Here is a 23,286-nt window from a genome sequence, read left to right on the forward strand (position 1 = left end):
GAGGGCTTTTTTCTTTTTTTTTTTCAAACATTTTTTCATAGCACTGCATTTGAAGTTTACTGTCTGCATTTTCCCTTTACAGCCTTAGTTGGTTTTAGAGATTAAAGGAGACAGGAATTCTTCGCAAAATAAATGTGACTGCCATATCTGACACTTCCCGAGAACAGTACAAACTTTGTGCCAGAGGCATGCAGGATTAGGGATGGAGGCAGCCAACACAGCCATCAATTGCTGTGGTCTGCACTTATACAACGTGTCACAGAGCCCTGAAGACATAAAACAGACATACAAATCAATTCTGTCATCTTCAGGCACAGGGTTGTCTCCCAAGCACAGGCCATCAGCACCGCAGAGGCAGCAGCACTATCTCTGAGGGCAGGCAAAGCTGCAGAGCTCTGCTGAGAGCCTCGGGAGTGCAACGGATCACCTTCCATATGTTCAAAACAATCCCAGCTTCGGAAGACAAAACAATCCTCCGAAACATTCCAGAAAATTATGGTCATCCTTGCAGCTGACTTTTGTGCTGCACAAAAAGTTCCCCCCCCGTGGATCTTTCACATCCCAAACGCCACCTCGGCTCGGCCCCGCAGCCTCACCTTTGGTCTCGCAGATCATCACGTTGCTGTACTCGCTCTCCCCCCCCTCGTTATAGCACTGCATCTTAATGTCATAAGAAGTTTCAGGCTGCAGGTGATTTATCAGGTGCCACTGCTTTGTACCTGTTGTGGGGAGAAAAAGTAAATCGACTGCAGTTCAGTTACTCACAGGAGCCAGAATTATGGATGAGTGCATCGCAGGGTCCTTCCCTACCAAATGCAGGGGCACTGCAGCTTGTCTTGCTAGCACAAAAATCTTTAGTAACAGTTTATGGACTTAGCTGAAACCATGGTCTACAAGTGGCACCCCTGCTCATGGCAGAGGGTTGGAACTAGATGATCTTTAAGGTCCCTTCCAACCCAGATTATTCCATGACTCTCTAAGACTTGTGTTATCTTGTGAAATTGATTATTAGAAGGACATTTTGATGAATTAAAGGGAGGTTTTTTTCAGTACTTTCAACTAATTTTTTTAAGGAAGTCTTTCTCTACAAAAGCCAGAACTCACTAAACTCAAAACCCAGACATCTGAGTGCCCACACAAGGGCCTTTAAACTCAACAGCAGCCCTGTTGGTTAGGGGGCTTTCTGTGCACCCTAAACATGGAACTGCCAAAGGGATGGGTTTAGGGTGGATTATGCTGACTATTTACAGTACACTGGGCAAATAACAAGGAAAAGTGGCACAGGAAGCTTGGGCCAAGGGAAGAACTTGGCTGTGAGCAGACCTTCTCTGCTGCCCTCGAGGTGCGAGGTACCACTGCAGCCATCGGTGTCCCGCAGGAAGGACACGTCTGGGTTGCTCACTTTGGCCGAAACCGCAAATAATTGAACGTGCATTTTATGAACCATCCTGGGAACGAAGGCTGTCCCGGTGCCACTGCCCCCGTGGAGCTCGAGCCCCAGCCAAGCAATCTTCTCTAATAGGACGGTTTTGTCATCTCTGGCCTCTGGCCAGCATTTCATTTAGACACCCTCCTGAAGTACTGAGCACTTCAGGATAAATCATTCCCAGTTTTTACTTTCACGGGCTTGTGACAAATTTTACTAAACAGCGACCTTTTTTTTTTTCTCTTTTTTTTTTTTTTTTTTTTTTTTTTTTTAAGGAGTTTAATTAACTGTTTGAGTGCTCTTAATCCCTCTTGGAAAATACCACCTTGAACTGTTTCCACTGTTTCTAAGGAACTGTCTACCACCTACTGATTTAAGCATTAATAAAAAGACTCGGGCGTGCTCGGCGGGCAGGGGCTGTCACCGTGACGCTGCTCAAACTCCTCCGGGACCCAGCCCAGCTCCAGACCCTCTGCCCGGCCCCAGTAGGGTGGGGGATACCCAGGAGGGCCCCTCCGGACAAGGGGCTGCCCCGCACAGTTCGTGTCCAGCTCTGGCCTGCTGCACGTCCCAGTGAGGGTGGACAAGCCCTGGCTGAAGCTGGAACCGCCTTTCCCTAAATCGCACGTTTTCCCAAGATTCAGACTCGCTTTTCCCGGCGCCCCCACCCCCAAGCATTCCTTTCGGTAATTACTACACCAGGTTTTAGGTTTCCGCTTCAAACCATTAGTGGAACTGGAATCAGTACAGGCACTTTAACTGTCCTCTTCGTGCACCATTAGCAAGGGAAAACATTTAAACAACTGACATCAGACTGCATTTACATTTAAAATTCAATCTCCATGATCCTCGAAACAGAGAAATTCAGACCAGAAAAAGACAAATGCAGGACAGGGGTGATTTTTTTGCTTTTGCTTAAAGCGGCTGAGAGATACGGAGGAGCCATCAGAGTCAAGCTTTTTTGCTTGTTTTTTCCTTCAAATAAAATCTGATTTTGCCTGTAGCGGCATTTATAAGGGGAAAAAAAAAGGTTTCTGCAGAGTTTTGAATGTCTCGAAAGACAAGACTTAACAGGAAGCGGTGAGGAAAGCCTGCGGCAAGCACTTAGCTAGCACAGGCATCACAACACTTTTTCCACAACTCATGCAGTCATTTCAAGATAAAATTCCCTGTCAAAAACCAGATTAATTCAAAGGTAACAGAGGGGGGAAAAAGGGAAGAACAAGTGATTTATGGCAAAAATACCTTAAGTCACATGTTCCTCTACATATTTCACATCAAGTGCTTCCAATCACAACTTAATTGAAAATAGTTCTCTCTCCTTTTTTTTCCCCCTCCTGAAAAGCTAATTTAGGGGAGCACAGTAAAGAAAAGTTGAAGTTTAAATCTTTCCACCAAGTGATTTCTGTTGCAGGCTCTGGCAGAGCGGAGCAGCTGCTAATGGTTTCAGACTGCCACAAAGAGTTCAATACACACACGCTTGGAAAAAAAACCCGAAACAAGCTAATTTCACAGCACAGTGGAGCCCACTTAAACAACTAACTGCTCAGTGTATAAGATTTATAAACACACAAGTTCTGTCTAGCAAAGGCTAAAATACATTTGCAGATGAAGGCGCAGCCTGCACAAGGTTCTTTAAAGCCTCTGAGCTCAAACTCTGGATCTTTAATAGCTTTATAGTGTGCAAAAGCTTATGTCATGCATCAAAGTACTATGTGCAGTATTGTCTGGCAGGGGAAAATTTTCAAAATAAAGGCCCATTCCTCTTGTAACTGAATAAATGAGGGGGAAAAAAATAATTAACGTCATCGAGCCAGAATGAGATCACTGCATTTGCTCAGCCCGAGCAATAAGGACATTAAATAATATATTTTTAAAAGGGTTTTCCACTTCTGGACTAATATAGACATTATCTAATAACTTCTTCCAGGAAAAAGATGATCTAATGTGCACAGGGGAAAAAAATAACTTGATTAAAAGGTAGAATGAAGCACAAACATACCTGCATTTGCAGAGTGCTACAGCACTTGAGGCTAAAAGCAACTTCCTTATAGCAGGAGAAGTGATTAGGCAAAGTAAGAGGAGAGAAGGGCAATTACACACGAGGTACGACCAGCTTAGAAAGTCCATGCTGGGGTAAATAATTTTAAAAGCCAGCTAGTTGTTAATACAGTCTGTAACCCAGATGTTTTTATCCTGGGTTAAACCTCATTTACACTGCTTTCTCTTTATACAACTTGAAGCTACACCAGTTTAAATAGACCTTCATTAAGGATTTGCAGCTGTCTAACAAGCCAGACCTAAGCCCAGCATTTAGTTCTCAAGCTTCCACGTCAAAGAGGCTTCAGCAGGAAGAAACCAGCTCACGTGTGGGCAAAACCCGACGTTAGGTGGTTGAGATAGCTCCTCCTGTGAGATATATTGTCAAGACTTTGCTTAGGAAAAGCAGTTTAGATTTCATATAAACACAGCCAACATGGCTACAGGGTGTCCTTCCCCATGGAGCAGCGCTCCAAGCACGCGTGCCCGGCACCGTACCGTCCACAATATCCCGCTTGTAGTCGCTGTCGTTATCGCTGTCCGTAGGCCGGTAGTAGATGTAAAATCCTTGGATGGGCGTGTTGTTGTTGCTTGATGTGATGTACTGCAAAAGAATTTTAAAAGACTGCATGAGAGGAGAAAAAATTTAACTGAGTCCTGCTGAGTTGTCATCACCGAGTATGTCATGCTCTGGAAATACGAATATTTTTAATAAGGCTGTGCAAGCAAAGGTAACTGAACTCCTTGGAGTAGCCAGAGAGTGGGATGGGGACAAGAGACTGAGCTTGGGCTGACACTTTCCTCCCACATCACTTCCCAAACCCTCAGTTAGGGTTTGACCATGCACAGCCTGAAAATCTGCATGATTAATGGAAATGGAAAAGTTAAAACCATAAAACTCTTCAGAAAGAGTTAAGGTCACTCTAAAAATCAGCTCAGAATCTTTAAGTTATGCAGCCTCCTGAGGAACTAGAGGTTATTTTAAGTTTATTATCCTTAACATCTCTTAAGGCTGAGCTAGCAGAGCAAACTAACACTGGGAACTCTACACATTAAATCCTCCAAAGTATACCAGGGGGTTAGATTTCAAAACAAGAGCAAAGAATTTCTGTGGGTTTCAATAAGGACTTTAAAGTACTTGTTTACAATAGACGAGGTAACAGGGGAAAGGAAAATGTTTCTCTAACATGAAACCTCCACTGGATGTGAGGGAGGACGGCGGGTTTGAAACACACTCCCAGCCACCCCAGCCTGGATTGACAAAAGCAGCAGGAATTGCAGGAAACGGAGCCAACTCACAACTCATGGCATGAAGGGGCTTGGGACAGAGTTAAGCCCACTGGTGCCTCTGATATGTCTGTGCCAGAGCAGGTGGACTGGGGCGGCTGCAGCCCCTCACTGGAGCTGCCGGTTGGGCACATCTGGCGTAACCCGAGGAGAGGTGTGTGGGGTCCCCAGGGAACCAGAAGGGGAGTGGGGTGGAGGGAAGCTGGGAGATGGTGCAAAAGGCAACAGACAACTGACAGGGCTGCCTCCGAGTGGGAAAAAGGGTCTGGAAATGGGGGCAAAGGGCTCAAGAGGCACATGTCCCACTAAGTCCCCCAGTTCTACCATATGGACATGAAGTGTCTCAGCCCCATCCTAGGAACACGATCACGTCCAGGACTCAGGGGGAAGAAAACCACCACTCACCACTCTGCAAACAGCTCCTAATGCTCCACTTTGAGCAGCCCCAGCAGTACAAATTGTACAGGGAAGAGAAGAACGGGAGACTGTTATACCCACCGTCCACTTCAGCATGATCTGGGTGTCGCTGATGGCTTCGGTGTAGGCGATGTGCGGCCCGGCGATGGGCCGGCTGGAGAAGCGGCTGGTGAATCCGGCCACTTGGTACGGGCGCGACGCGGCGCTCCGGGGGCTCTCCCCGTAGTTGTTCACTGCGATCACTCGGAACCTATACATTTCTCCTTTTAAGGGAAAGAGTGGAAGAAAGAAGCCCTCGTAGCAAAACAAGTGCTAGAAAGAGGATTCAAGGAGAGACTAAACGGATTAGGAAGTACTTTTTGCACAACATCCAGTTAGAAAAAGCAGAGGATGCCTTGCCACAGATTGATGTGGAGATGTAAACAGCTTCTAGAAGTCACTCAAGGAAAATCCAAAGGGTATTGTACACACAGATGGAGATGCCTCCATCAGTCAGGAAGTCCCTAAACTGGTGGGCTCTGAGAAGATGCTTCAAAGGATCCCTATCCACTTCCTTTTCTCTTGTGCTTTCTGCCTGAGTTTTCAGGGTTGGACACTGGAAGAAGTCAGGACAGATGTTTTTCCATTAATGCATTTTTCTCCACATTCTGAGTGTTCACTAGAAGGACAATTAAGTTAAAAATAGCAGTGATACACAACCCTCCTCTCCACATGAACAAGTATTAAATTATGGTGGGGTTTTTTCCACTTGGAAAGCCAGAAATCAACTTGAATTCATGTAACAAGCTCCTAGGCCATACACAAAACCCAAACCTAATCGAGCAGAAACGGGGTAATCCAAGCAGAAGTTAAAACGAAAAAAACGAGGAGCTGCAGTAATGAAAGACCATTTCTAATACCTGGCTCCAAGTTCCGAACTTCCACAGACAGCTTGGAAGGAGAGATGCTGCCAGCTGCGACGAGCCAGTCGCTGTTGCGGCCCAGGCGTTTGTACTCCACTTTGAAGGCAGTGATGGGGGAGCCCCCGTTGGCGCGGGGGATCCACGTGACGTAGACAGATGATTCCGATGCCGTGGATATCGTGGGTCGGTCGGGAGCTTCTGGAACTGAAATGGGAAATTTGGTTACGAGAGGATTAGAGTCAGCCGAAATTTAATTTTCGGGAACAACAGATTAGACTCGTTGCTGATTACGTTGGATTTCCCGTATTAGCAAGGAGAATCTTAAATCCTCCTGAAATCACCACTGCCCTTACTCTGCTGGAAAGGATGGATGATGAGCAGACAACAGAGGAATTGATTATCTTATCGATACAATATTAAAAAATTATATGGCATTGTACTATTCCAACCACTTCTACATGGGAACAGACACATACACTAAGTGAACAGGAAAAACATGGCTATTATTTTCAAGCTCTCAAAACTCCCCCAGACCCAATGAAACTTCAACCCATCCACATTAACCAGTGCTGGAGAAATGAGAAGGAAGAGTGAACAAAGCATGCACCAGGATATACTTACAGAACTCACTGAAGTTACAGGCAGCAGCGGGACAGAGAGAAGGGAAAGAGGGGCGTTAGTAAATCTGGTTGTAAGAGCTGTGAGGCTTTACTAAACCAGCCTGGATTCATGAACCTGGAGCTGGTGCTGAGGAGTGGAGCAAGGAGCAGCAGGTTGGCAGCTCTGGGGCATGAAGCAGCTGAGCATTTGCAGCCAGGCACGAGTAAGGCTCCTCTGACACTCAGTGCTGCCACAAGCACGCAACGCTCGGCTCCTCGCCTGTGTTATTAAACCTCTCCACTCACCTTTGGCTTTACCCCAAATTTTAGATACCTTTGAGATTTCAGCCCCTGAGTAAATCTGCCTGAACCAGACCAAGGAGTTCAAAGGCTGGGGGGCGGGGGGGTGAGAAAAAGGACTACAAACGTGCTCTTTTCACTGGAAACCAGGCCAAACGTCACACCTACTGGGAAGCGCTTGTATCTCCTCACCATCAGAAATAAGCCTATCCCTGGGAAGCCACGGGAGAACATTCAGAACAGACACCATGCACTTTTGAGAACTTAAAGCTCTGACACAGCCATTTCCCATTTCCCCCTCTTCCCCTGGCTCTTTCTCAGTGGAAGGAAAGAGAAAAACAAAGTATTTAGCAAAAAGAAACCGCAGGTTTAAAAACATGCAGCAAGAACGTGGGCTGTAAGTGAAAATTCTCTTGTTTTTTTGAGAGCCACCCATGCAGGCAGCAGCATCCTTGGAAATATCCTGTGTAACAGAGCAGCCTCAGAATAAACAGGAAATAGAGGAGGCAATACAAGCACCTGGAGCTGTCATAAACACAGGTTAACTCAGATGCAGCTCTTTGCAATACAACTTTTAGCACCCGAATCACAAACCATCCACGCTCCTACCTCCACTGTGGCGAGACAGGTCCGGAAGGATGACACCGAAACTATTTGTGCCTTCAGGAACAATGGGATGTTTAGGGATTCCTGCAGGTGGAGATGGAGCCTGTGTGTTTTTCGAGGATGATGTTCTTTCTAAGAAGATTTGACAGACAGTACATCAGTGGAGGGCCTGTATAAGGAAATGCTGTTTGTCAATGCTCACTATACGCTCACTCTACTCGCTACAGTGCTGCCCTGGCTCCACATCCCAAGCTGAACAGTCAGGATAGCAATCAGGGAGGTTCACTGGGAGAGCAAGTGAGATTTTCCACACCAGCCCAGGGCCTCTGCTGTGGGTGAGTGACTGTCCATTTGCAGTACTGACATCCACAGCGCTTAGTGGAGATGCCACCAGCTCCTGCCTGTGCTGCCGAGCCCACTCATCACAACACCACCAGGTGATGAAATCCCTGTCTAGAGAAGGAGTAAAAATGCTGTGGAAGCAGCTGGAGCCAGCACACCAGGCTGAGAGGGCTTTTGACCTGTGGCAGTAGGGGTAGCAGTACTGACTCCTCCAAGTTTGCCAGGGATTGAGCACAGGACAGTGAACAAGAAGCACCATCTGGGTTTAATATGATGGGCTGTGACAAGTGGCTTTGCTGGTGTGAAGTTTCCTCAGTCCCCCAGTGAGCTGGGAGGATTGGTAGGAGGAGGAACATGAGCACAAACACTAGGATGTCTTTTATGGAAAAGTATGGGTGGAATGGGATTTTGCCACAGTTTGATACAATACCGTGGGGTAACCTGACTCGTGGAGAAAGGTGGGGTGGAAGAATGTGCAGCCTGTGATGATAAAGGGAGGAGGCGTAGGGCAAAAAATCAGGTAAGTGTGGGGTTTTCTATGGAGACAAATGCCCAGGCTCCTTCTCCAAGGGTCTGTGCAAGGAAGGGGACAGCTCAGAACAGGCTGGGGATGACTGTGGCCCCTCAGAATGGTGTTTGGCCTCATGGTAGGACACAGCCTATGAAGGGGGAGCAGAAGAACTCCTGTGTTAGAGGTTTCTTTGTGTAAGTCTTAATAAAATTTTAAGCTATCCTGTCCTTCACAGAATTCCAGAAGGGCTTGAGCTGGAAGAGACCTTTAAGCTCATGTTGTTCCACCCCCATGGGCAGGGACACCTTCCACGATCCCAGGTTGCTCCAAGCCCCATCCAACCTGGCCTTGGACGCTTCCAGTGATGGGGCAGCTGCAACTTCTCTGGGCACCCTGTGCCAGGGCCTCACCACTCTCACCGGGAAGAATTTATTCCAAATATCCCATCTAACCCTGCCCTCTGTCACATAAAAGCCATTCTTGGACAGTAGTATGAAAAATATCTACTTGTTTGTGTGCTAAAGAGCACAGGCACCAGTGTCCAAGCTTGAAAGAAAAAAATGCTCTAATTAGAAATGTAGTGCTTGTTGCTGTCTGCACACAACTATCAGAACATCTGGCTCGTGGTGAGCAGAGATTGTCACTGAGGTGTCTGCAAAGCAAACCAGGAGCAGCTTTGTTGATACATGAAAATTCGATGGTGCAGAGTTTCTTCTGTGATTCTCTGAAAAACCTCAACAGGGACAGGCTGCCCCTGACTTTGCTCCTTGAAGCAAGAGGAACCTCCCAGTACAAATCTTAACAATCACCCCAAAAATAATATTATTAAGCTTTTAATAGCTTCTACTTACCAACAGCCTCACGCTCAGGGAAGTTTGCCCTACAGCAATTTTAGCTATTAGAGGCTGTTCCTTAGCAAATAAACTGCGGAATATTTCACATATGGCTTAGCAGATGCCATTAAACGACTGATGTCATTAAATAAATGTCTCTGGAAGGCCGGGACACAGGGCACATTGTGCTGCACCTACCCTTGCTGGTGCGGAACGTCAGCATGGCCGGCTGGCCCTCGCCGGCGGCGCTCCTGGCCACCATCAGCACTTCGTAGAGGCTGGAGGGCTCCAGCTCGGTGAGGCGCAGCTCGTTCTCGCTGCCGGGCACCCGCACCGTGTGCCAGCCGCCCGCCGCGCTCACGCCGTCCTCCAGCTGCGCACACAGGGAGAAACCGGTCAGCGCGGGAGCACCGGGAGCCAGGGACTGCTCACACTTTGCACCCACTTTCACAGCACTCCTTGGATAAACTTATTTTCTCTCTCTCTCTCCACACACGCACTTGGTTTTGACCTTTTTTTTTTCATTTTCACTCAAGAGGCCGAATGATTTTCAGCCAGCCTTCAGCTGTGTGCTACTAAAGGGCTGGACCCTAATGAGAAGGAGATTTTGCCTGTACTAGCCCAGCTTTCCCTGTACTTCAGCACTTAAAAATATTTATTGGCAAAAAGTACGTCTTAGTTATTCCTTAAGGCCGGGAAAAAAAGTCAGGGAGACCAAAGATTTGGGTTTATCAATGCACGTTTCCTTTTTTTTAAAACAAAATCACTTTTTAACTTAGCAGTGAAACCACCAGCTCTGTTAAAGAAAAGAAAGACATTCTGGGTAGTCTCTTAATGCTTGACCTTTGCAGGAAAACATTACCCCAAATCCCAAAGGAAAAGACAAAGATTCCACCAAAAATAAACTACTAAACAATATAAGACTTTAATAAAACATTGGAGGCAGATCTAAACGCTGTGGATTATCAAAGGTTATGCCAGAGGTCTTTGTTCAACTATTTTCTTCTACAGCAAAACCACTCCAAGGCTTTTATTCCCCCATCTTTTTTTTTTCCTCTATTAAAAGAGGGAAATCAATAAAATAATTTAATGACACAAAGAGAGCACCACCCTAAAAACCAGGATAAATTCACTGCCGAGAAACGCATGAGTGAGCACATTAAATGTGGAAAGGATTGGTGTGAGAGAAGGGAGAGCATCAAAAAGGTCAAAAAAGCATTCAGAGCTTCCAGGGCTTACGTGAACCAACTGCCTTTGGATGAAAAATTATCACCAACAAACTCTGGCACCTGGTTTTCAGGAACCAACAGGTCAAAAATCTAAGCATTCCCTCCAGGCTAAGACAAGATCAGGATGTAGAGGATTAAAAAGCTTATGAAAAAGAAATCAAACAGCTTTGCCAGGCAGAAAACTGGTTTGCTTGGAAGAACAGATGCAGGCATTGCTTGGTTCTGATTTTAGACTCACAGAATCTCCTGAGCTGAAAGTGGTCTACAAGGATCACGGAGTCCAAATCCTGGCTCTGCACAAGAGGCCCCAGCAATCCCAGCATGGGATGTTAGCAAAAGAGCTCGGTGTTGACACACCATTTTTAATGCCATAGTAGGTACTGCCCCGCAAATTTTAGTTCACCTTCATATTTGATAAGTTCAGTTTAATTGAGTCCCTTTGGGATGCAGAGCAGCAAACTCAGTGACGTACTAAGGTAAAACCCAGCTTCCCTTCTGCTCTCACACACAGATTCAAGCTTGCTCACATAAACGCATTTTTAACCCCGCTGACGTTGCACACAACACGCCCTGGAGCCCCATCCCCCATAATGACACCGTAAAGGACAGAAAATCCTGGATAAATCTCACTTAAAACTAGACAGACCAGTGTATTTGCGACAACCTCAGCCAGCCCTCAAACAAGCTGTGTGGGCACAGGAACGTTGTGCTTCAATGACACGTTTGCTCTCTCTGGCCTGAGCCCACGTCCCGGTTAACACCAGCACTGCTGGTTCCTTGAGAAACCCAGAGGAACTGCGCCGTGTCGCCGCCCGGGGCACTGGGGACGGTACCTTGCGGTATTTGACAAAGTAGGCGTTGATGGGCAGGCCCCCGGCGCGGCCCGGCCGCCACACCAGGCTGTAGGTGTCCGGCTTCGGCGTCTGCGGGGGGCTCAGGATGATGGGGGCCTCGGGCGGGGCAGCCGCGCTCGATGCTTTTTCCATCGCGGCTGCATCCAGAGGCGATTTTGTTGGAGGTGAGCTTGAAAACGCCATTTCTGCACCAAAATCACCGCCGCTCTCGTCGCTCTGGGCAAGCTCCAGAGGAGCTGTTTCTCCTGCTCTCGTGCCAGTTGCTGGAGGAACTGCAAAGGGAGGGTCTGGTTACATCCCCACGATGACGTACGTTCACCCCGTGCCGAGGGGACGCTAAATCACTTCAGAGTGACATTTCCAAACAAGCCCTGCTGCAAAACGCCAGGTCCAGAGGTGCCCACACAGATCTGAGCCTGGTGCCAAGCTGTGGCCTGGGTGTTTCTTCAGGGCACAGCAGTGGGGTTTGGTTTGTTTTTATTTGGTTTGGTGTTTTTTTCACAGTAGCAAAGAGTGAAAACCTGAAACTCAAGGTCTACAGGCACAGTTTGACTGTATCTCCACTAAATTAAGTCATGGCAATACATGTTAAAAGAAATATATAAGTATATAGCTAAATCTGTGAGACAAACAGAGTAATTTGTACGCTGTTGTACAAGGAACTTTTCATGGCCTGCACTGGCATGCACACAAGAGGACATTCTCCTACACCAGTTTCTGAGGTTTTAGCTGTAATTTGGAGAAGCTTTGAAAGCTGCACAACTCAACTACTTCATTTGAAAATTTATGCTGAGAATAAACTCAGTTTACAGGAAGATCTACATGCAATTTAATACCAGCGCATTTCTAGAAATCCCTCTCCAGCCTCCTCCATCCTATTTACTTTTGCTGGTACGAAAAAAAAAAAATCTATACTGTATCAGTAGTCTAAAAGAGGCCACAAGATTTAAAAAAAGCCCTGTTTGGCTGATGCAGGGCTCATCAGAATTCCAGGCAGGAAAAGGATGGCAGGTTGGACATCTGAGATTATCCAGGACAAGAAAACGTCAGTACTTAAAGCAAAGAAGGTTTGGGAAGCAGCTCAGCTCCTCAAGGCTGCACACGGCAGCAGCAGGACAGCCAGATGTTCGGAGCCCTGTCCGTCCTTTCAGATTTGTGTAGGTTTATGTTACGTGCCGGGGTCTGGAAGGGGAAGGGAATGAAGGGAACTTGGTTTACAAAACAAACAAATTCCTTGGTAATGTAAAGCCTAGGCAGTGTTAGCCTGGCTGACTCAGATTCCTTCAAACCTCCATTAAAATACCAGCAGCAAGTGTGGCTGCTATTTTTGGCCACTTTTTAAAAAGCTGGGAAGGAAAGTTCTCTTTTCAAATTGAAGACACGCTCCCGGCGAGCATTCCTTGTTTGTTTCTTCTCATTTATTTAGCAATGCCACAAAATTCAGTGACAGGAAGAAGGGAAAAACACAGGGAGGATGTCCCCAAAGCCAGATGGTCTTAAAATGCCAGACACTCCCAGAACAATCCCCGAACTAAAGGGTATCTCTGCTGTCAGAGGAGCAGCAGGAAGGGCCTGATATTGGAAACAAATGGGAGGAGGTGGAAGGCCCTCAGCACCGTGGTGGACCCCGAGGGTGTGGGTGGGCATGGTTTGGTTTGACGCCTGCTGGCACTGGGGACACAGACCCTTGGAGTGGAGAATGAGTTGTGGTTTCAGCTGGTGACAGCAGACCCACAGCCAGCGCTGTGTTTATTGCTGCGGGAGGGGAGTCATCAACAACTGCCGGGTTGTTGTATTTTTGCTTTGCAAAACAACCCCTGGGTAACAATCCCCATTAAGTAATTCAGATCTAAGCTCTTTTTGCAAAGTTTCTGCTATAATTACTACCCATAAAACCCAGCACATCAGCCTTCTCTCTGCTGCCGTGTCATTATGCAACTTTTTTTGGCTGCTGCTCTCAGTGCCATCCCTTTCCCCTTAGCCATGGAGATTTTTCTTCCTCGGCTTCCCAATCCCACTGGGAACACCAGTAGCACTGAGCTGGGTCAGGCCAAAGGCTGCATGCGCCCAAAATCCTGACCCCACCAGCAACCAGAGAAGGACTGAATGTCCCAAATTTGGGCATTAAAAGAATGTATTCATAGAATCTTAGAATGATTTGGGTTGGAATGGACCTTAAAGGCCATCCAGTTCCACTCCAGTGCCATGGGCACGGACACCTTCCACCAGGCCAGACAATCCTCCCTGCTCGCCAGCTCTCCAAATACCTCAGCACAGGCTGGGAAATCCCTCTGAAAACCTGAAGGCAGCACATCAGTGAGGTCACCCACACCTGGCAAGTGTTTCAAATCACCTTAGGACTTCTCAAAGCTTCTCTAAGGTTCCTGCAGGAGCAACTTCAGCCCGTTAGCCCCTGGAACACCCACCTGCGCAGACTAAATGCTCCTTCTTGTGTTTTTCACTCCCTCTCCTGCTACTCAGACTGCCTGCATTGTATTTTTCTCCGTCATTTCCATTAGATGAAGTTATTTTGGAGATTTAACCTTGTGTTCAGTAGCTCTGGGAAGCTCCTGCCATAGAGGCTAGCCCCACAATTGTCTAAAAAAGACTCAAAAAAGGGAGAGCCATGGGTACAGGATCCCGAGGCATCATTTTACATCTTGGTGGTTTCTCACTATGATGGCAGCTGAAGTTGTCCTGCCTGCTGTAAGACCATGCAATGAATCACAGCCTGGAACAGGTCCAGCAGAAAGAAAAAAAAAAAAAAGATACATTTTTCAGCCAAGTGGGCTCTCTTACTGTGTGCTGGGACAAGGCAAATTACGGGACCAGGTACTGAGGCTGAAAGGTGCTTAAGCTGATCCTTCTACCAAAGAAATGCACTGGAATCCCAGCTGAAGTCATTCAGGTGCTTTGGAAGTGTTACCTGGCAGGAATTCTTCGTTAAACAGCTGAGTGTCTGAGCATGTCTTTGGCATGGCTGGGAGCTGTTCTAAACCCCTAACAGCTCCCAGAAATTCCTCAGGGACTTTTATATCAAAACCAAATGCCTTAACCACCCTCTGCACCATAATCAGCAGCCAGTACAACGTATTAGAAACCGATAAAAGTTAATAAACAAAGCATTAAAATTGAACTCGCTGCCATAAAATTCTGAGGCAAAGCAGTGGGATTTTTCTCTTTAACACAGGCTGAATTCTGGGATGATATTTAGTTTCATGTTTCCACTCAGCAAGGTCCAAAAATAACTGATTTATAAAACTACATGATGGGATCACTTTCTTGAGGTTTCTTCTTTCTTTTTATCCCCTAAGTGAACCTTTAAGCATCTTTTCATGTTATTTACAGGAGTTTTAAACTCTAACCAAAGAACTTTAAATATGGGGCCACATATTAAATCCCACTGACCTGAAATCTCCCTGGCATTCAGCTAAATTAACTAAGGCAAGGTGCTGAAAGAGCTGAGAAACTTAAGTAACTTCATGTAACTAAAAATCTGTATCTCAATTCTTGTGAAGGGAACTTGGGGGAGCTCAAACCTGTTATTAATGTCACATAATATTGCAATGTGAAGAAAGGCTCTTTCCCATCTTGCTTTAGTGTAAGTACTGTCTTTTCCTAGTAGCAATTTCAAGAAATAAATAAAAAATACCACCCTCAGATAGTTTTTATCACATATAAGATGCTAATTCCATGCCATGCACACAGCATTTCTCCTTTGCCTAAGGTGGGAGGGAGGAACTGGTCCATGAAGACAACTAAGACTTCTCTGCTTCCTTTCCCTGAGACTCCACCCCACCCACCTGCCACTCATTTCTTATTTTGAGGCATTTCTCACCTAAATCAGGGAGCCAAGAGGGCAGTTTGGGGCTTCAACTTACCGACTGTCAGGAAGGCAGTGGAGAGGGCAGAGCCGTGCTCGTTGATGGCTTCGCAGCGGAACTCCCCGGCACGCTCAGGGGTCACGTTCCTCAGGCGCAGGGAGCCCCAGCCCACCCGGGGCACCGACAGGCAGGAGGGCTCTGTCCCTGCTGGGGGAGGCCTCTGAGGTTTGGGGTGAAGCACCTGAGTGGGGTGGCTGAGCACAAGGCCTCTGCTGTCGTACCAGCGGATCAGAGGAGCGGGCAGGCCGGTGGCATTGCAGGACAGGGTCACGTCCCCGCCAGCCACCACGGTGGTGTTCACTGGGGAAGAGACGATGATGGGGACAGAGTCTTTGCCTGGGGGGAAATACAACCAAAGAATGAATTCAGCTAAGGGAAATGGCACTTAATGCCAGTCAATATGATTTTAAAAATCACACGTGGTTCTTTTCAACCATTTTAACAATTATTTCTTCTCTACACAGCATCTCCAGACTTCCCTTCCAGACCGAAGAGATCAGCACAGACTCCTCCTTAGAGAAGGCTGATAAAAACCTACACTCAAACCACACTTTAAATTCCCTAAATGACACAGACTTGACTGTCAGAGAGGAACACAGCGCAGGCAAGACTGGCTTAGTCCACTCCACACACAAGCTGGCCACAAAATCTCTGCTCAGCCAGGCACTGCACAGCTCACACCAACCATAACTGGTCCAGAGATGTTCAAAGCTTCAGCTACGCATGACAGGAAGAGAAAAGGGACAGCAACAGTCTTGCCAACATCCTTATGCTAGCAGAAATCAACTTCTCTGGGTATTAGAAGGTATCTTAGACTGAAAAGAGATCAAAAAAGACTACTGGTACCTGATCCTGCCAATCTGATAGAGGGGAAGTGTGCATTAACCCCAAACCTGATGATTGTTGTGTGAACTTGATTATGGAACAGGCTTAACTACTCAGCAGCCAATACTGCTTGGAGCACCAGCTCATCCAACACAACAGGATCCTGATTCTATTTAAGCATAAATCGCATCAAATCCAATCATAAGCTGATTTGATTGTGGCTGATAATCCAGGTTTTAAGTATCAAGTAGCCACACCAGCCCAGAAATCCCTACATCTCTTAAAATCCAGCTGAAAGCACCTTCTTTGTAAGATTAGTGGTCAGAAACAAATTAATTCATAATCTAGGGGGGGAAAAAAAACCACAACAGAATAAAGCTTAAAGTATAAATGCTTAATATGAGTTCTTGAGAGCTGCAAGTGCTCCCACCTGGCTGGACACGGAGTCTCCCCGTGGACTGCACAAACCCAATTCCGTTGTTTGCCACACACTGGTACAAGCCAGAGTCCTCCAGGGTGACCCCGCAGATCTGCAGATGGTTTCCTGTGGGCAAATGTCGTGGGGAGGGATGGAGAGGAGCTGCATTGTGGAGCCAGGTGAGGGTTGGAGCAGGATTGCCACGAATGTCACACCAGAAATGGACGGTGGCTCCGGCAGCCACGGTTTCGTCCTGCAGTCCCCTGGAGAGTGAGGGAGGTTCTGGAAAGGGAAAGGATTTTACTTAGACTAAGTCCTGAAAAAACTGCTGTGAAACATAACACAGGCTTATCACATCCAAAGGCTGAGCAAGTACCACAAACTGCACAGCCTGAAGCTGCTTTTCCCACACATGGACTTATTTGAATGGTTTCTCCCTTTTATTCCAACAGCCACGTTTGCATTCATCTTGTAAATAAAACACTTCTATTTTCAAAACAATTCATCAGTGACATTCCCCCAAAAAAGGTGTGTTGTGCATTGACACCCTGTTTTCTGAGTAACTCCAACATACACATTTTAAAACCCAAACAAAATCTGTCACGAATGCAAAAAACCACAAATACGAGGAAAATCTGCTACAACAGAAAGGGGAGATGAGGAACAACCAGGAGCCAAACAAAAGAGGCCAAATATATGATTATGTTTCTTTTGCTTTTGTTTATGTTCTCATCCAAACATATCACCACCCCTCATCAGCTTTTTGTTCATGTGCAACCTCAAAAGAAGCAAATCTGGTCCCTGGCACATTACTGACACTGGCACTCTGTACGAAAATAAATGAATCAGTTCTTCCCTTGGAGTTTGTTATTCTTCACTGTTTCATTATTTCAGACTGCAAATGGTTAGAAGAGATAAATAATTATGGATTTTAACATGGGAGAAATGATGGGTTATGGTCATTATAAGCAGATCTGTATTCTTTATTTTAATATGCTTACGGCTGAGAAAGAATGTGAGGCTGTTTGGAAGCAGATGCCAAAACTAGCAGGTAGATGAAGGCAACGTTTGTTGCCTGGACGTGAAAATGTCTTTACTTCTTACCAAGTACAGTAAGTGAATAGTTAACGTATTTCACTGCTCCAGAGTCACTTCCCACCACGCAGGAGTAATTCCCAGCATCCGACGCCTCGAGCTGCTCCGTCACCAGGTGAGAGTGCAGCAGCTTCCACCTGCCTCGCCTCAGCACGTCCCGGCCGTCTTTCACCCAGCGGATGGGGGCTGGAGCCGACCCACTGACCACACACTCCAGGGTCAGGGCACTGTGCCGGGGCACTGCCAGGCTCTGGGGAGCCAGCGGGTGAAGGATGTGGGAGCCACCTGAAGAAGGGCCTGGAGGAAAGGAGATGAATCGTAGAATAGCATCACAGAATGGTTTGGGCCCTGTCCAACCTGGCCTTGAACACTTCCAGGGACGGGACAGCCACAGCTTCTCTGGGCAGAGAGCGTCACAGGGCCTCACCACCCTCACAGGAAAGAATTTCTTCCCAATATCTACTCTAAGCCTACTCTCTATCAGTGCCACGCCCCCTTGTCCTGTCACTCCAGGCCCTCTCTCTCTGTTTTTCTTGTAGGCTCCCTTCAGGTACTGGAAGGTCACAGTGAGGTCACCCCTAAACCTTCTATTTTACAGGCTGAACAATCCCAATTCTCTCAGCCTTTCCTTGCGGGAGGAACCAACCAAGCTTTTAACCCACATCCTCCCATCCCATTCTCTGTCCTCCTCCATGTCTTGCAGTGTCAAACAGTGCACTCAGGACTGAGCACGATGTTGTAACACTGTCTTCCAGAAGTCCTGCTCCAAAATAGATTTGAGGACAGAAGTATTAGCAGTATTCCCTTCCCAAGGGTGACTTTCTGGGATTTGAAAAGCAGTCATGCTGCTCCTCCACAGTGAGGGGAAATAAGAATTGAATGGGCAAAGAATGCAGGCGAGATCTTACATAACATGGTGTTGGAGGCACTGATATGCCATTGCTAAAAACCTTAGGGACGTTATTTACTCTGTTTAAGCTGTGTTAATTCTGGAAAGCTGAACTGAATACTCACGTGTGACTGTGAGCTTCCGTCCAGTGAGTTCTACTCTGAGATCGTGAGTAACTGGGTTGTATGCTGCACACTTGTAGGATCCTTTGTCTTCTGAAGATACATTCAAAATTTGCAGGTTTCCAGATGGAAGAATTAGGTAGTTGTCTAAACAAGTGGGGAAGGTGAAAAGAAGATTAAATTTAATTTAGTTTCAAAAGATGCCTTCCTTTTTTGCAATTTTTAAAATTAATTTGTCAGCTATACCTGTTTATTCTAAATATAGGATCACAAAGAAATCACCATGCAAAGGAGATTCATTTCCAAGGGTAGGTTTAGATAAAGTGAATTGCACAGAAAGTTCTGCAAGTTTCCAGAGGACTTTTTTCCTTTAGGCTTAAAAAAAAAAAAAAAAATCCAGGCAAGCTGCTGTTGGATACTTATATTGCACAAAACACCTCACCTGTTGATTGTTCCAGCCATTTCCCCCGCACTTGGAAGCGAACCTGTGCTTTGGGGTGACTTTCTGGCACCTTGCACCTGATGAGAGCTGTGCCTCCTTCCTCTGCTGCAACAGCAGCCGTCACCAAAGCATCGAAGTCAGCTAAACCTGCAGAGAGTTGGGAACAGGGTAAGAGCAGCCACGGCTTGGGAGAGGGGGAGGGCAGTAAGCTCAGTATTTGTGTTCAGAATACAGTTGGTTTCATGCTGATTGTCTTCTCTGGAGCAGCTTTTGGATATTCATATCAACAGGCCTGGTCTATCCTGCAGCCCATAATAGCATAAACCCTCCTTATACACTTCCTTACTACAAAAAGCTTTTACATGGGAACAGTGAGGAGAAAAAATAATTCCTACATCCCCTCCCAACTGCTCCCAGAAAAGCCAGCAGAGACACTGGAAAGGCTGCAGGACTCCTCACGGGCTCTGCAGGCACTACAGAAGACAATTCACACTGCCCATAAAAACGTGGAATTGTCTTTCTGGGCTGATAATGAGCACAGCAGTGCCCTGAGGCAGGCAGAGAGCTCCCAGCACCTTCCCGTGTGCTTCCCAAACCTCCAAGGGAGGAGGGAAGTGTGAAAGCTGCTCTTCTACTCCCTCCACGTTCAAACTTCTTTGAGGTTGTGAAGTTTTCCTATGTTGGCCACCCTTGGAGCTCTCTTGAGAGGGGCTGGCCATGGGTCAGTACTTTACCAAAACACTTTTAAGAGACTTTCCTCCCAAGGGGATTTTGGACATGCTCCATAGATGAGGTACCCTTCCAGAGAAATCACTCAAACCCTGCTTGACAAAGACCTGATTCAGATAGCCCAGAGATCCCAAACAGACAAATCATGCTCCTGCAGGAATATTGTACTCCCATTCTCAGCATCACATCATCCTTTCCATGTGGAAAACATTGTCCTTCCTCTTCCAAAGTCCCTTGAGGTCAAATAACTTACAGATCAAGCATCAAGGCAAAGATTGATCAGAAGAACCAGTACAACTAAGAGAAGGGAAACTGTCCCTAAGAGGAGAGAAGACCTGTCCTCACCTGAAGAACATCAACACTGGTTTGATCAAATCACATGAAAATTAAAATCTGCAGCTCCCACTTATTCCCCAGGCAACAATTCCCACAGATTTCTCCTCAACTCTCAAGCATGCTTCTGCAATGGCATGGCAGCTCAGCTGCTCTTTCAACATCCTTTGTGAAGGGAAGCATTTGGGAATCTTGTATTTTCAGGCCCATTCATTGAAATTAATGTTATTTCATTGAATAATATTTATGTCTGCTTAAAGAGACCCTTGAGGTCCTTCAACTCAAAATGAGGCTGACACCAACACTAAATCCATCAGGTATGGTTTGGTCTAGCTGAGGCTTTAAAAGCCTCCAGGGATGGGGATCCACAAGCTTTCTGGGGAATGTGTTCCCAGGCTGCATCACCTGACAGGTCTCAGATGATAGCATTATAAAAAAGGCAAGAAGTGTATAATCCATCATATCCTACGTACTGGCTGAGGAAAAAAACCACCCCAAAACATTTTGGTCTAGGTGTTTTCTAAAACTCCAAAGAAGGAATTGGCAAGGAGCAAAGAACAGAAGTGCAAATGAACTTACTGCCCATGGACACCGTGGCAGGCCGGCTCAGCACGGCGCCCACGCTGCTGCTGGCCACGCACTGATAGCGCCCGCACGTCGCCGGGCTCAGGGACACGATTGTCAAAGATCCTGACTGGATTTCCACTTCTCCCACCCTGCTGTCCAGAGGCTCCCCATTAAACAGCCAAGAAAGGTGAGCTGTGGAGGGCTCGGCAGAGCAGCGGAGCTGGACGGGCTCACCAGACTTCTGGACAGTAGATGAGGGCTCAGAAATAAAACGGGGAGTTAAATCTAAAAGGAAAAATATATATATTGAGTTAGAGACCAGAATTTTGCATGGACACAGGTGATAAGGTTAACGATGTGCTGACTGGTATGACAGGCTCACCACGTAAAGGGTCTCTAAACTCCGAGTTGCAAGCGATATTCAAGCAAGTGTTGCCTTTTCCTTGGCAAGAAGAACTCAGGAGAGATTCCTGCTCGCTCTCAAACACTGGGAAAACGTCAAGATTCAAAGCCCACAAAAGGGGGTAACAGCAATTAACCAGATGTAGGTGCAGTAAGGGGGAGGCACATCCCCAAGTGTGCACAAGGCAGAGGTGTCACACTTGCCAGGCTGGCAAAAACTGCAATCCCACTGGATTTATGCGGAGGAAAACAGCACCCGTCACCTGAAGAGACGGAGCACAGGAACACGCAGCTGTAGCTGATCTGTCCCATATGAAGCAGGCCCGGACGTGACTTGTAAAATGCTAGAAATGGCAGGAGCCTGCCAGGTATTTACACAGAACCGTCTCCGAGTCTGCAGAACTAATTAAAAATAGCCGGATAAAAAAAGCTGGATGAACAGCAAAGGCTCTTGCTAATTCCAAATACATGGACTTCATCAGGACAAGGATGATGAATTGGGCATCCATTATCTTTACTGAGTAAAGATGAACAGAAACAGGAAGAGCTGCTAATAAATAAAAGGTTCAATCCCACAGAACTTGGTTATGAGAATCCATTTATTTGCCAGAAGAAAATTCCTGCTTGTTGGACGAGATTTTTTCCTATTCTGGCCAATGAAACACTGGGAAGTATTTCCATTTGTTTTCTGTTGAATTCTCCACTAAAGATTTTGCATGAAGGGAGCAAGCAAAAGGCAATTAACACCAGTAACACTTAATTGGTTAGTAATACAAATTAGGAGAAAAAACTCAATTAAAAATAGACACATTGGCAGGGAAAAACAACTTCTAGTTTGTAAAGGATCTAAGGAATTCCAGATAGTACGGGTCAAGATGATATTAAATGACATCCAAGTCAGAGACAGTTTTCTTATAGGTGGGGCCCTGGGTTCATGCTTTTCTTCTCAAGTCAGTCCATCCCAGCTCTGGTTATGAGTTTCAGATGAGAAACTGCACATTTTTAACTGAAACATAAACTATCTGCATAAACATAAAATAAAACTGGAAATTAAAGTGTGGCTTCACTTAACAAAAAAAGATGAAATCCATAAAAATGGTATCCAAGCATTTTGCAGGACTCCAGATGTCCATTTTTAGCTTTTAGTTAGAAAACTGTTTTTCCCATTACTTCAGTTTGAATTTCCAGGGATAGAGGGAAGCACTGACCTTTCAGTTTGCTCGCCACCAATTGCTATGAAATCATACTGCTACTTTCATCTTCGCCCCTGCCCTCACTTCTGACACCAACACTGTGCTTCGCGTAAAAGGCAAAATTGGTAGCAGTGACCCTGCAGCTGGAATTTATCTCCTATGACTGCTTGAAAAATAAAATTTATCCCATTTGCTTATAACGATTGGCTATGAAGTGCTAAAAGTAGTAAAAGCTTCTTTTTTGTGTGGTTACGTTAAGACAAGCTGACTACACAGAGCAGATGTGTCAATTAAAACCATCCCTCTTCTTTTTTTAACACCAGAGTTCTTCCAACTGCAGCCACACATCAGCTTTCGCATTTCAAAGGGCTGATTCCCCTCTCCCCCTACAAATCCAAACCCCTCCCGACCCCTGGGAACACAAGATGCACTGTATGCAGCAGAATCAGCATCCAGCTGAATCCATGGAGATCCCAAGGAACAAACCCACGTAGCCCAGAGTCTTCCATGTTCTGGCACTTGTTTTGAGCCAGACACAAGCAAAGTCATGTATCGAGTGTAAGGCTGGGTTTCAGTGCTCCATGCTTCCTTAAAAGCAGATTATTGACAATATCCAATAAAGTTGGCCACTTCGAAATGCACTCCCAAGTGTTGTTTGTTCCAAAGTCTGGGTTCAACCCCAAAACCTCCAAGTCCCCCAGCTTGGGTGAGGCCTTACCTGTGCTGGTGGCAGTGACAAGGCCGGTGGCAGCGATGAGGAGCAGTGCCTGGAAGCGCCCGGGGGCTGGATGCATAGCGCCAGATTATCCAAATTGAAAGTCCGAAGCTCCAGACTAAGACGAGGCACGGAAACAGCTACAAAACAAACAGGCACATGTCTACTGTGAGTTTCAGGAGTTCGTCTTTTAACTCTCTTACAACAAAGTGTTTGGGGTTTTTAAAAAAAAAAAAAAAAAAGGCACAACCAGGAAACAGCCAATATTCTTTGCAATATAGAAACCATCTGTAAAAGTGAGTTAGAGCTGAACTTCACTGTGGTTC

General features: G+C 46.3%; 1 protein-coding gene across 2 annotated transcripts in view; it reads right to left on the reverse strand.

Moving 5' to 3' along the window:
• The window catches only part of CDON (cell adhesion associated, oncogene regulated), a 53,447-nt gene that overhangs the window by 10,427 nt on the left and 19,734 nt on the right, over window positions 1-23,286 (reverse strand). For both annotated transcript variants that reach the window (XM_042034041.1, XM_042034040.1), the window contains exons 2-15: window positions 22,964-23,100; window positions 20,663-20,935; window positions 19,022-19,168; window positions 18,583-18,726; window positions 17,578-17,865; window positions 16,486-16,755; window positions 15,228-15,566; window positions 11,326-11,618; window positions 9,462-9,636; window positions 7,581-7,709; window positions 6,070-6,276; window positions 5,252-5,433; window positions 3,965-4,070; window positions 597-719 (exon numbers count right to left, since the gene is read on the reverse strand). In XM_042034041.1, the coding sequence (XP_041889975.1) occupies window positions 597-719; window positions 3,965-4,070; window positions 5,252-5,433; window positions 6,070-6,276; window positions 7,581-7,709; window positions 9,462-9,636; window positions 11,326-11,618; window positions 15,228-15,566; window positions 16,486-16,755; window positions 17,578-17,865; window positions 18,583-18,726; window positions 19,022-19,168; window positions 20,663-20,935; window positions 22,964-23,039 (2,752 nt within the window). In that variant the 5' untranslated portion in view covers window positions 23,040-23,100. The remainder of the gene's footprint in view (window positions 1-596; window positions 720-3,964; window positions 4,071-5,251; window positions 5,434-6,069; window positions 6,277-7,580; window positions 7,710-9,461; window positions 9,637-11,325; window positions 11,619-15,227; window positions 15,567-16,485; window positions 16,756-17,577; window positions 17,866-18,582; window positions 18,727-19,021; window positions 19,169-20,662; window positions 20,936-22,963; window positions 23,101-23,286) is intronic.

This window comes from Corvus kubaryi, unplaced genomic scaffold (genome assembly GCF_017639235.1).
Source record: "Corvus kubaryi isolate FWS band 111438036 unplaced genomic scaffold, C.kubaryi_AGA036_p1.0 37367, whole genome shotgun sequence".
NCBI classification, from domain to species: domain Eukaryota; kingdom Metazoa; phylum Chordata; class Aves; order Passeriformes; family Corvidae; genus Corvus; species Corvus kubaryi.